This window comes from Symsagittifera roscoffensis, chromosome 1, assembly GCF_963678635.1.
Source record: "Symsagittifera roscoffensis chromosome 1, txSymRosc1.1, whole genome shotgun sequence".
In the NCBI taxonomy this organism is placed as follows: domain Eukaryota; kingdom Metazoa; phylum Xenacoelomorpha; order Acoela; family Convolutidae; genus Symsagittifera; species Symsagittifera roscoffensis.
In genome coordinates, this window is record NC_087062.1 from 70,892,723 (window position 1) to 70,906,193 (window position 13,471).

Sequence of the window (13,471 nt, forward strand, 5' to 3'; positions counted from 1 at the left end):
TGCGAGTGTTTGGATGCCTGGCGTACTACCTGGACAGAGGAAACCGGCGGAAACTGGATCCGAAAGGCAAGAAGAGCAAGTTCATTGGTTATGACGAGGAGAGCAAAGCCTACTTGCTGATGGACCTGGAGACAAAGCGAGTGGTACGAGCAAGAAGCGTGACGTTCAATGAAGACATCATTCCAGACGACTTTCTGGTAGACAGTGAGCAGTCACAAACACTGGGTCTATCAATCGAGGGATGCATTGATGTAGAGGAAACTAGCACGAAGACCATCACTGAGTCTACCAATAAAGCGAATGATAGTGGAGCAGCAGCTTCAGTGGGGGTTACGGAAGATGACCCAGTCGAGACTGAAGAATTGGAACCACCTTCCACAGAGCCTCCAGAGCAGAGGCCAACAGAGATTCCAGAGCAGCGGTCAACTAGAACGCGGAACCCTCCCATCCGATACGGACTGGCTTACACTCATGCTTCAGTGATAGCACAAGAGCCAAGAAGCTACTTGGAGGCAGTATCTGGACCAGAAAGGGAGCAGTGGCTAGCAGCTATGGCTTTGGAGGTGCAGTCACTGAAGGCAATGGGCACCTGGACACTTGTTGATAGACCAAATTCTCGCAAGGTCATTCCTGGACGCTGGGTGCTTGCTGTGAAGAGAGGTGCAATGGGACAAGTGGAGCGGTTTAAAGCCAGATACGTGGTGAAGGGTTTTATGCAAGTGGAAGGACTGGACTTCAATGAGACCTTTGCGCCAACCTGTAAACCAGAAACAAAGAGAATACTACTGGCTTTGGGAGCGCAAGATGATCTTGTACTTCATCAGATGGACGTGAAGTCAGCCTTCCTCAACTCGCCGTTAACAGAAACTGTGTATATGGAACAGCCCGAGGGGTTCAGCAGCGGGGACAACCAAGTGTGTTTGCTACAACGCAGTATCTATAGGCTGAAGCAGGCAGGAAGGGACTGGTACCAGACGCTGAGCACGTTTCTTCTGGAGACTGGTTTCACTCGAAGCACCAATGACTTCTGTTTGTTCACGATGAGGGGAATGGATGATGCTATGATCTATGTTCTAGTATGGGTGGATGATATCATCATTGGCTGCAAACTGCAAGCAGAAGTTGACAGGGTGAGGGACCGATTCACTGACCGATTCAAGATGGATGATCGCGGTCCATTAGCCTGGTTTTTGAAAATGCAGGTCAAACGGGCACCTGGTTCTGTCACTGTGAATCAGTCTCGCTACATTGAAGACTGCTTGGAGCGCTTTGGGTTGGCTGACTGCAAACCAGTAGGGACACCAGCTGATATCAGCACTCAGTTGACGAAGAAGGACTGCCCTGGAGCGGGCTCAGAAGAAGCAGTGGCAATGCAGCGTGAGGACTACAGAGGCATAGTGGGCTCGTTATTGTACATAGCCAAGCAAACGAGGCCAGACATCCTAGCTACTGTGACTCAACTTTCACGGTTTCTGGAGAATCCTGGGAGAACACACTGGGTGGCTGCTAAGAGAGTACTGCGATACCTGAAAGGAACCAAAGATCTGGAGCTGTGCTACATCAAAGATCCTGATGGGTTCAACCTTTATGGTTCAGCAGATGCTGACTGGGCTGGTGACGTTGATGACAGAAGGTCAACAACAGGCTACAGTTTTCATGTGCAGCGGTCAGGAGCAGCAATCAGCTGGAGTACCAAGAAGCAACCTACTGCAGCAATATCTACCAGCGAAGCTGAGTATCAAGCAATGGCAGCGGCTGTTCAGGAAGGCCTCTACTTACGATCCCTACTCAATGAGATGGATATGACGTGTGATGGTCCAACTGTGATCAACGAGGACAACCAGAGCTGCATCAAGATGTGCAAAAATCCCGTAATGCAGAAGCGTACAAAGCACATTGATGTCAAGTATCACTTTGTCCGAGAGCGGGTCGAGGATGGAACATTTGCGCTCGAGTACTGTCCAACCGAAAACATGGAGGCTGACTTGTTGACGAAATCCCTGAGCAAGGCAAAGGTGGATCAACATCGTCGAACGCTGATGGGTTGCAGCCTGACATTGGACAAAGCCAATTCAGCCTGAGTGGGGGTGTTGAGGACAGACGAGCTCAATGCCAGACTAGTGAAATACCAGACCAAACTCAAGGTCAGACTTGAGCAATAGAAACCTAATTAAAGGTCAACTGGTATAAAACTCAATGCACTCAGACAAGGTCAACTGGTCTGCTGGTATTTGATAAACTAATTAATTAACTGGTAATTAATTAACTGGTACTATTTGATGCTCAGTTTGTCGTGTCATTTTATAAACACAATCTCAATTCATTCTTCAACAATCAGTATCTCTTCTCTCTCCTCAGTTGAAATCTCAGATAACTCTCAAACCTCTATCCCCTAGTCCTACTTGCTCTAACTCTGAATCTTAACATTTAGAGCCAAATCTCGTAAGATTTCGACCCATTCGCCACATAAAAGATCCCAATTAGCATAATTTTTTTTTCTAAATTTCAAGAAAATGGAGGAATGCATCCAGCGGAATACTGACATCAAAGTTTTTTTTTTAATTTTGACCAGACAAGGAAAAAAGGTCCGAAGCATAACAAACAAATTTTGTACTGGCCCATTAAAACAGTTGCCATGATAAGCTGCAACAAATCATAACAAAAATGGGGAGGTGGGGACATCCTTTGGTTACTACGACCATCAGCTTCACAAAGGCAAGTACAAAAAACCAGCTGCGAATATTTATATTGAGAAGCCAGGTTGAGCCCCTTATTCGGAACTTTTGGCTTTGGTTTAATTTCTAGGCTAAAATCTAATGCTTTTTTCTACTGAAGTAACGAGCACGGATTTTAGCGACCTCGAGCTTTCGGCCTTTACATTGATCGAGAAAACCTTAAGCCAGCGCTCAGTCTTGAAAAAGCATGTCGAAAGCGTCCATTGTTTTTACAGCGTAGATCGTGTGAAATGTGAAATGATTCAGTGTTTTGGAGCCATAGGTACAGTCAGGGGATTTTCTCGAAAGAAGGGGGGGGGGGGGGTGGGGCGAGGGGGGAGGGTTAAATCTTTAAAACAATTTTGATGACTATTTTTTAGGTCCTCTTCTAAAAACTTTAGCGCCAAGTCTTCTTTTAAAAAAGCCCCTCTCAAATCCACTACTGTCCGGAACTATGAAAAAAAGTTCCCACAAATCTAATGTTTCAGTGTACGAAATCCCCGGAAGACCATATCCTGTAAACTTTTTACGCAACGTCGCTCTGAACAACTCTCCGGAAAGCTCTCCTTATGTTTTCATTGTTGACGTTGACTTCATTTTTTCCCCACTACTTTACGACACCATTCAGCCGCATCTTCAGCTGCTGGAGATTTCGGATAGTGGACCGAATCTAGTTAAACAGGCTTATGTGGTTCCTGCGTTTGGAATCATTGCAGCCAGATATGAGAACTATTCCATTCCGAGGAACAAATCTGAATTGTTGTCTGATTGGGCCAATGGGTTTGTGGAGCCTTTTTTGAGGACGAAATGGAGGGAAGGCCAGAAGAACACGGACTATATCCAATGGGTGGATTCAAAAAAGGTTTATGAAGTGCAATATCAGATGAACTATGAACCCTACATAAGTAAGTATGGCGTAGAAGTTATTTAATTTATTGTTACGACTTTTGAAAAAAAAAGGAATTTACGCTCGGTGTGGTTTTTTTATTCAGCCAATTTTCACCGATCAAAATAATAGTTTTCAACAAAAAATTTTTTATACCCCATTGAAGATATAGACTTCCTAATTTCAAATGTAAAAAGATATTTTACCTCCGATATTTTTTTGTAAAGTTCTGGGGTTTTAAAATTTGCCATTTTCTGGACTAAATTACGTGCGCTTTGAAGAGCTTATTCATAATGCTGAGAGCGTAACGCCAATTATTTATGCGTGGCAAATTATCCCGCACAAAAAAAAATCTTCCAAAAAGAATTGAGGCTAGCTATAAAGAGTTGCAAAAAAGTCGGACAGCCAGAATTAATTAAAAAGAGCAACTGTCTAGACATCAACGGAAATTAAAACTGAAATAAACATAACGTCGAAAGTTCATAAAGCAGAGTATCGCTCAAATTTGATTAACACGGCGGGAAATTGCATCCGAAGCGGCGAATAGTAAACCTTGACACAGGAAAATTATTGCTCAGGGTGGCTAATGTTTCTCTGCGATTAGTTTCCAAATTTTGAATGATTTGATAATCTTCTTGTTTACGTTTTTTTTTGGGGGGGGGGGTCTGTTCTGTTTTTTTTGTAGAAAATAACTCAAACTTTTTAACTAAATTTGCTAACTTATTTATAGTAATCTGGATGTTCAACGCAGTATTTAAAAGTTAGGCCACCATAATCATCGGATAATCGACAATTTTGCATTTCGAGCTTGGTCTGACAAAAAGTTCAAGATTGTGCGGCTTCAGATTTTGCCTGCAAAAAAGCGTCGAAAAGCCCTGATTGCTCATTTTACTTAATTCTGTCTGTCCAAGTTTTTTTGCTACTAATTATAATTGGTCGTAATAATTTCTTACGACTCAAATTTTTACACTTTAATATCGTCCAAAATGGGGTTTTTTCGGTTATGACCCTCTAAATGAACAAGACTGCTCGTATCAGGGCGAAACCCTGAATGTTCCCACTGCTTTTTAAGGTCTATGGAGCAGTAATAACATTTAAAAAATTTAAACTTAATAAAATAAATTTAAAATAAAACTTTTAAAAAAATTTGAGATTTTTTGTGAGAACATCCACCCACACGTCATATTAAGTACAAAGTGATGGATTTTGCTCCTATTAACAAATCAATTATGACATATAAGCTTCGTTGAACCAATTTGGAACGATTTCTAAGACGGATTAATTCTCGCTTACGCGTTAATAGCGCGAAATATATCCCGTGTTAATTATCCCAAATTGGCCAAAATGGTAATCTTTAAACCCCCATAACTTTACAAAAAATGATCACAGGTGAAATATCTTCTCAAATTTAAGCTCAGGACAGCAATAGCTTTTGGATGATAAAAAATTCCGTCAAAAACGGCTAGTTAAAAAGTCGAAATTTGTCTAAAGAAAAAAACCCACCCCGAGCACAAATATTCGTCACTTTCTTTTCGAAAAACGGAACAAAAAATTTGGCAATTCAAGTTTCGAGTTGAAATAAAAAGCGCGAAAGCGAGTGAAACAAACAATTAAGCACCACTTGCGTGCAATTAGCAGCTGCTTGATTAGGAAACAGAAGTTCATGTCAAACTTATCACTAGGTTTCCTAATCGAGCTGCTGCTTATTGCACGCGAGTGGTATTTACTTTAACTCGCTTTCGCGCTTTCAGTTTCTACTCGAAATTTGAACTACCAAATTTGTTCATTTAGAAGGTATAAGAGACCCGAAAAGACCTGATAGTATTGCATCCGAAAAAAGACCAGAATGTATAGATTTTCAATATTTTCTTTTTCCAAATACTATTCGATATGAATTAAGAGCTTTGCCCTGATATACGAGCAGTCTTGTTTTTAGTGTTTTTAATTAAATTTGTTTGGGTGTTTTTCTGGATCTTGTTAACTATTATTCGTTAATTATTCGTTACAAGGTACCATAGGGGGAAGGGAAATAGTTAACAAGATCCATTACAATTAAAATTTCTTTTCTTAACCCTTCTTTTTAGGTGATCACTTCTTAACACTTCTTTTTAGGTGTCATTCTTAACACTTCTTTTTAAATTAGCTGCCATAAAAATTATAGAAATTCCATTTGAAAATAACTCGGTGTTGAGAAAAAAACGGTCTGGTTTGCTTTTCACAATAGTGTGATCTTCAGACGTAGACAAAATGCCCAAAATGAGTGATAAAGCTTAAATCTTTTTGGCTGTCAGATTTTCCGAAAACTCAACCTAGCAGCTATCCGCGTCGCAACGGGATATTTTATGAATGCAATGAAATTTTTATTGGTTATTTGGCAATTATGTTCCTAATCACCTATTGTTTTAGTTGCCCGCAAATCTCACCTGGTGGCATTTGACGAGCGTTTTAGTGGCTATGGCTGGAATCGCAGCATGTGGCTATTCCGTCTGTGGAGACAAGTCTCTCTTCAATTCATGGTGCTACCTCAGTTAGTATAATCTAATTTATAGATCAGTTCGCATAACGCCAGTCTAGATTTTACGCCCCTTTAAAAGCAAGATTTGACAGGTTGGATTTTTTAAGGCTGATTGCCATCCAAAAGTCTTGTTTTGTAATATTAATATGATATAAATAACTTTTGTAACAAACAATTAATGATAACGAAATTTGCAATGAACACTTGTACTCGTCATAAAAATCAAAATCATTATAATAATCTACATAAAAGAATAATAATTTTTACTATAATTTAGGTTATCTGGGGAAAAAGGTAATTGTTTCAGACGGTTTGTGGTTTTTTGTTTTCATAGATTAGGTTCATTCTAAAACAACTAGTGAAAACTTTTTGAGAGATTTGTGTTGAAATAGAAGCTCACCACGCTGTATATGTCAAACGTCTTATAAAAAAGCTTAACCTCTCTTTTTTTCTATGTGCTTGTTGGATTTGACTTTTAAAGTTGTTGTGAAAGATAGAGGGATTTTTTGGTCCTAATTGGGTTCTCAAACTCGAAGTTTAAAAGTTCAATTAAATGTTTTTTTAGTCGTGTAGAATAACGCCGTTCTCATCAATTCAAATGTCTTCTCTTTTGGTTACAATTTGCTGTATCTAAATATTGTGCAAATTTTAAGTTTTTTGGCTCATGTTGTATCTCATCGTTTGATTCTACTGTCACAAATAACATAAGCAAAACAATCTTAAAAATTTAAGCTAGTTATAAACACTGGGATCATTTTATACAAAGTGCCGCCCGCACCGAAGTTTCTCGGATAAAAATAGATTATATTGAGAAAATGTTGCCGAAAATGTTGCCATTATAAGCGATTATGTGTAACCAATTTAGGCAACATTTTCTATTATAATAGAAAGAAAATAGATTATTTTTATGAAGATTATATTGCACTATAATTCCACTAAAATCTATTCTTATCTCCACATAATCTTAACTAAATCTATTTTTTCGCCCTGAAATTGTCACGAAATCGCTTGTTTTTGCCATAAAACTGCTATAAAATTGCAACAAAACTTTTGCTATTGCCATAAAAATGCAAAAAATTCTAGGACACAAAAAATCGATTATGTTGTCAAGAAAATGGATGATAATGTCTAAAAAATTGATTTTTATCTCCATTCAAACCAAACGACACAAATTATGAAAATCATCAATATAAACAAAACTTTGCGCACAAAAACATGCTATAAAAATATTAAGAAACTATCAATGTAAATCAGATATTGGGCAAAAACTTTTGGTAAAATCTGAAACTTTTGGTTCCCAATTAGTTTGAGAGCAAAAATAATTCACTGGACCCAGCTCTTTGATTTGGTTTCCACCAAATCAAATAATGGGTCGGATTAGCAGCTGGCATAAGAGATGACTTTCATCAACAAAAAATGCTTTTAAAACTTATTCTAAGATACACTATTCAACTTACCCATTGCAGTACTTTACTAAGCGCTCATTGCTGGTTGAATGCTTAGTAATTTTATCCTAAGTTATAAGTCTCACCTTAAATCGTCAAATTGTCTTGACAAAAAGTAGAGTAGAAACAATAGTTAGAAAAGGTCTGAATTAATTAGTTGGTTAGATACAAAGCACTGGGTTATTAGATTATATAAATGAACCGAACAGCATAAAGAAATATACCTATGAGGGGAGGTTGAGCTAATCTTATTTTGTTCATCAATATTTTATCTTCTTACTAAGGTCGGTGGCTGATTTGTATGTATGGTTGCCCTTGATTTTGTCCAAGTCAGCCCTTCTGGTTGGGTCGTCTGAATCGTCTTGCCGTAGTCCTTTGGGTACTTGTAGTCCAGACTTCCTCAGATAGGGTTATCTCGAGTATCTCGTTTTATAATTTTATCGAACTTGAAATGAGAATTTATTCTCTGTTTTATTTGTGAAAAAAGACTAGTTTAATTTTACTGTAAATACAGAAAAGGAAAATTATTTATTTTTTGAAAAGGTCTAACTGAAGATATCTAACTTGCTGCTGACTGAGCAAAACGAAACACTGAAGATTTCAGGCCAGTCCTTTTGCTCATAAGCATAAACCGGCGGCTGATTCAATCTTTAATTATTCAGGTTTCACCTGCTCCTTTGTTCTCCCTTTTTAATAAGGGAATTTTCAACTAGTTTTTATTTAATTTTTTCAAATCAAATATCTTCAACTTATTAGTCCCCTTTGATAAAAACCGCAGCCTTCAGTTTGTCTTATTAAAAATTCATATTACTCTCTCTGATGCATCATATTGCAGGTGCACCTCTGCTTAATCAAAGCAAGGAGAATTTCAGTGCAGCCGGCAAGACTGCTAAATATTTATCCAGTTTGTTTCAAGTTAAGTTAAAAGGGACGTATTAATAATCGCCGCCCTTTTAAAATATTGAGCATGAAAAAATGAGAAAAATTGGACAAGTATTTAAAAAGGAGTGGATTTTCAAAACAAGATTTTATAGTCCTAATAAGAGTAAATCAGTCAATATCTGATTTAGTGAAAAGAGGCTTTAATTTAAATGGCACGCTCCAATTTAGAATTGGGTCGTTAAATAAACAATTAAGACAATGGTCTTTTGTGTGTGTGTAGTATTTCGCAATACTACAGTACAATGCAAATCAAACAAATTTATGAGGTCCTTTTTGTTGGGTTAAAACATTTTTCATACCTGCCGCTCATCCCGCCCATTCAAATCAAATTGATTATTTTGAGTTCCGCCGGGATAGAGGTTGCGGTCTACAGAGAGTGCGGTCTGTAATTAAGCACGTAAAAAGACACATGACAAAATTTGAAACTCTGTTCAAAATTAATTAAAAGGTTTCTTTTGTTAATAATCTTTCATTTTCATGCTCAGGCAACTAAGAATCTAAAAAAGTTGAAGTTGCCCATTTTTTTGTTTTCAATCGAATTCAAAATTCACCAGATAATCACCAGATAAAGTTACTCTATCTGGTAAATCTATTTGGTAAAAGTAACTTTATCTGATAAACCACCAAGTCGTGTAAAATCACCAGATAATTGATTATTAAGAGAATAATTTTTTGTTCGACCATAAAATCGCCAGATAATAGATAATAATCGAAGAAACTTCGGTGCGGGCGGATATAACGTCAAAGAACAAAATGAAAATATTAGATATCTAAAACGACGGCAAACTGGGTTAAAAAATGCATTAAATAAAACATTTTTGGAGTCTTTACGATAACCATAGAAAAAAGTATAGTATGACAAGCATTTTTTTAATCAAAAGTTATCCAAAATTGGTTTAAAACACAAACAATTGAAGCTTCTGTTAGATTTTGGTACATAAGAGCATTTTTGGCATCACATTTTTTTGTTAGAGCAAAAAACGGTTGTCATAAAATTTTTGGTTTTGATATGCCTTTTTAAACAGAAAAAATACTAAATTGAACAAAACAATATTATCTCATTTTTTATTGCAAACTCGTTTCTGCGCTTCAATAAACCCTCAGCTGTTTTTTGGGTCTATGACAGAATTAACCTCGCCATAAGAAATCTAAAAACTACAAACAAAATTTTTCGTATAAGCAGAATGGTGTTTTTTGTAAGCTAAACTGTAAAAAAGGCCACTTTTCTGAACCACTGAAGTTTTCAAAGACAATTTTTTTGTGCCTGATTCTGTGCCTGATTTTGTGCTTAAGTGACAACATAAGTGTGTTTGTCAAATCAAGAGCTTCAGTTTATGCGTGTGGTAATTGCCACATAAGCTCTGTGTTTTCTCATTATGAAATACTTGGTGTTTTTGTTTACGGATAAAAAAAAACTTCAAAACGGAACTCAAGGCAAGTCACAAAAGTTCAAAACGGAATTCACTGCGACTCCAGATAAAACACAAAACAATAATATCCTTTTATGAAAACAATCTAAATTTATAATTTCATAGTATAAAAGATGCATTTTTACAATTTCCTGATATAAAAAATTGCTTATACTGTTTCCATACAATTTTTTTTGACAAAAAGTAAAGAAGAAAACTTTTTATTTTTTTCGAGAGTGTAGAAAAAGTGCGTGCTGTAAAGTTTGATAGAAAAAATGTATTTTGTTCAATAAATACAAAAATTGTTTCCCAATGAAAAAGCGTGAAATGGTATAACTAACAGTTTTTTCGTCGTATGAATTGAAACAGACAATTTCAACTAGAAACAAGTCTGATTGTATCAGAGCGTAGCCCTGAATGTTTCTAAGGCCGCGTAAAGCCAAAGAATCTTTTTGTCGAAAATTGGTTGCCTGATCGGAAAAAAATCCTAATTTTTTGATGCTTTTTTTCCATTTTATTTCACTTACCCTATTCAAAGGACAAAATGACATATGCTGGGCCTGATAACGCAATAAAAAATCAAACTGCCTGCTTCAGTTTGTTCTGGAACGAATTAGCCGCTTTAATACTGCCAAAAAAGTTGCGCGCTTTGTATCCCAAATTGGCAATTTTTAAACCCTCGTAACTTCTTACAAAATTTTATTATGGTTAAAAAATCATTTTAAATGTGAACTCAAGACACCAGTTCTTTTCAGATGATGTAAAAAAGTTCCATCGAAAAAGACTAGCTAAAAAACCTAAGCCGGTCTGTTTTTAGTTGTCTTTTTTCTTCTGCAGGCGTGGTTTCGGTTGTTTTCAATTAGTGAAATCGTCACTTCATCAGATAAGTTTTTTTGCCAAATTCTTGATTCATAAACGTCAATAGAACAATCCCAAGGCCTTTGATTCTCTTGAGCAGAAGAACAAGACTACTCGTATCAGGACGAAGCGGTGAATAATCCGACTGCCTTTTAAGGTCGATATAGTAGTTTTCGCTTTAACAAAATTGAAATTTACAAAAAATGGACTTTTTTTCAAGATTTGTCGCAAAAATCACGCAGCACACGCTATGTGAAGTACGAGATGATATTTTCTCGAATGCATAAATGTTAAATGGACTATATGTTATGCCTCAACTCAAGTTAGAACAATTTCTAAGACTTTAGTTGTCCCGCATTTGCCAAGTTGGCAATGTTTAAACACCCATAACCTTCAAAAATTTTATCACCGGTAAAATATTCACTTTAAACTCAAGCTCAAAACAACAGTACCTTTTCAAATGACACAAAATATTATATCAAAAACTGCTAGTTGAAAAGCCTAAGTTTGTCTGGAGAAAAAACCACCCCAAGTCCAAATAATTCGTCACTTTCTTCAAAAATAGTCGGAACAATTGAGTCAGTCTGGTCCGTTTGGGTTTTTTTTGTAGGAGTTTCTAAAACCATTAAAAATATATCGTCTCCTAGATGATGGAATCGACACCTCAGGTGCTCTTTATATGTATTTTTTGTTTTGTCAAGTGCTCAGAGTTGGGAATAGTTACCAAATTTTTACTATTGGCAGTAGCGGATTTATGAGGGACGCCAAAAAACATTAGTTTTGAGAAGAGACGCTTAAGGAGGGGGGAGACCTTCCAAAAAAGTGCGTAAAAATGTCTTCATTTTACAAAAATTTGCTTGCGAAGCAGAAAATTTGGTCAAAATAATCTTTATAGTGATCTGGTAGAGCTCGGAAAATGATTATTTTGTTCAAACTAAAGTTTCAAAAGTTAGAAACTAAAGTTTCGGTGTTAACACGTATTTTAAAGACCTCAAAATTTTTTTTCTATTTCAATCTCAGCTCATATTTTTTCAAGTGTTCAAGTGTGTGTCGGCTTTTTTGCGGCTTTCCAATTCTACTTTAAGGTAAAATGACGCTTTAGATATATATATATACGTTTTTATCAAAGAGAATTTTTGTTTCAAGTGAAATCTTTAGAGAAAAAAAGTTGGCATTTAATTCCCTTGTTTGATGTTATCTTACGAAATAAATTTTTGGCGGACCGACTTCCAATATATTATATATTGGAAGTCGGTCCGCCAAAAATAGATTTCGTTAAAAAACATTTTTCGATCTTATGTTAAAACAAACCGTATAATCACCGAGGAAAACCTGTTTTGGTCGAAACTTCTGCGCCACAGGCAAAATTTTGAAAAAATATGCCAAAAATAGCGTTTTAAGGCACTTTTACTTTTTGGAAAGTTTTTACAAAAAATCGCAATTTTTTAGCGCTCTCCCCCCTTAAATCAGTATATATTGGCGCCAAAGGCGCCTTTAGAAAAACTTTTGGGTCCGTCAGCCCAAAATAGTATAAAGGGGACCCCTTGGGTCGGCAGGGGTTCGAATCCCTGAGGGAAGGGAAGCCTCCGCCCTCCCCCCCCCCCTAAACCCGCCCCTGAATATATACTAATTTTAAGTGGAGCGCGCGCCAAAAAACGCAATTTTTGGTTACAGCCGTTCAAAAAATACCCGAAAACGTTGTTTTTGGGCCTGTTTTTCCAAAACTTTGACTGCAAGTTAATAAAGTTTTAAATTCTCATATAGTTTTGAAAAAGCTCGAAAAGGCAATCTGGTCAACCTCAAAAAAAGTGGACAAATTTTTTGGACTTATTTAAAAAAATCCGCCCCTTACGAAAATTTTTGGTCGGCGCCTGTCTGAATGTATCAAAGTTCTTTATATTTTGAAGTTTCCGCTTCGCAGGTGATGCGAAACTCTGCTTCGCCAATGTAATGAAGTTTTTAATAAAAACATTTTTGCAATAATATCGAAAATCGTTACAAATTACTGGCAAAGAGCTCTAGCTATCTCTGCAAAAGTAGAGTATTAGTTTTTTTCTACCTCCAAGCTATCTGTAACTTCTGCTAAGTATAATAACTTTTATTTCAGGTCTTTTATCCTACATGTTCCTCATGAAGTTGGGATTTGGAAAAGCTACTTCACAGGCCAAAATGATCACGCGAAAACGTGCATCGACTCTCTAAAACAATTGGCTCTAGATGAAATAAATTCAAAATTCTGATTTATTTGAGTTATTTTGTCTTTGGAATATTTCCCCATTATTGACCTCGGTGAGACCATTTGAACAATCTCGACATAAAATGCTCAGTTTTTTTTCCGTGTTGATTTCTTATATTCTGGTAGTGAGTGTGGGGGGATGCGGGTGAGATCTTTTATTTCTGGGGACAGATCATTCAGAAGGGGAGATCATTTACTTTTTACGACAAAATTTGTTTATTGGGTACAGGCTGTTTCTTAAAGCTTAAATAAAAGTTTGGATCTAAAGCTTACGACGAAAGTCTTAATGATCCGAAAACAAAAGTTGAGGTCTAAATTGGGAATGGTTCCTTAGTGCTAGTTTCTTGAATCAATTAGATGTATTTAGTTTTTAATTTAATATAACCAGATGAAATTGTACTATATCCAACGATTCCTATGTCTTTTCAAAATCAGCGCTCGCCGAAAAGTCACAATCATCAGTAAG

The 13,471-nt window shown here is 36.7% G+C and overlaps 1 protein-coding gene across 1 annotated transcript in view; it reads left to right on the plus strand.

Moving 5' to 3' along the window:
• Positions 1 to 13,082, plus strand: part of LOC134848352 (xylosyl- and glucuronyltransferase LARGE2s-like) — a 72,817-nt gene extending 59,735 nt beyond the window's left edge. Inside the window, exons 6-8 of the mRNA XM_063865760.1 lie at positions 3,203 to 3,619; positions 6,007 to 6,127; positions 12,877 to 13,082. Coding sequence (XP_063721830.1) covers positions 3,203 to 3,619; positions 6,007 to 6,127; positions 12,877 to 13,009 — 671 coding nt within the window. The 3' untranslated portion in view covers positions 13,010 to 13,082. The remainder of the gene's footprint in view (positions 1 to 3,202; positions 3,620 to 6,006; positions 6,128 to 12,876) is intronic.
• The last annotated feature ends 389 nt before the right edge of the window (positions 13,083 to 13,471 follow it).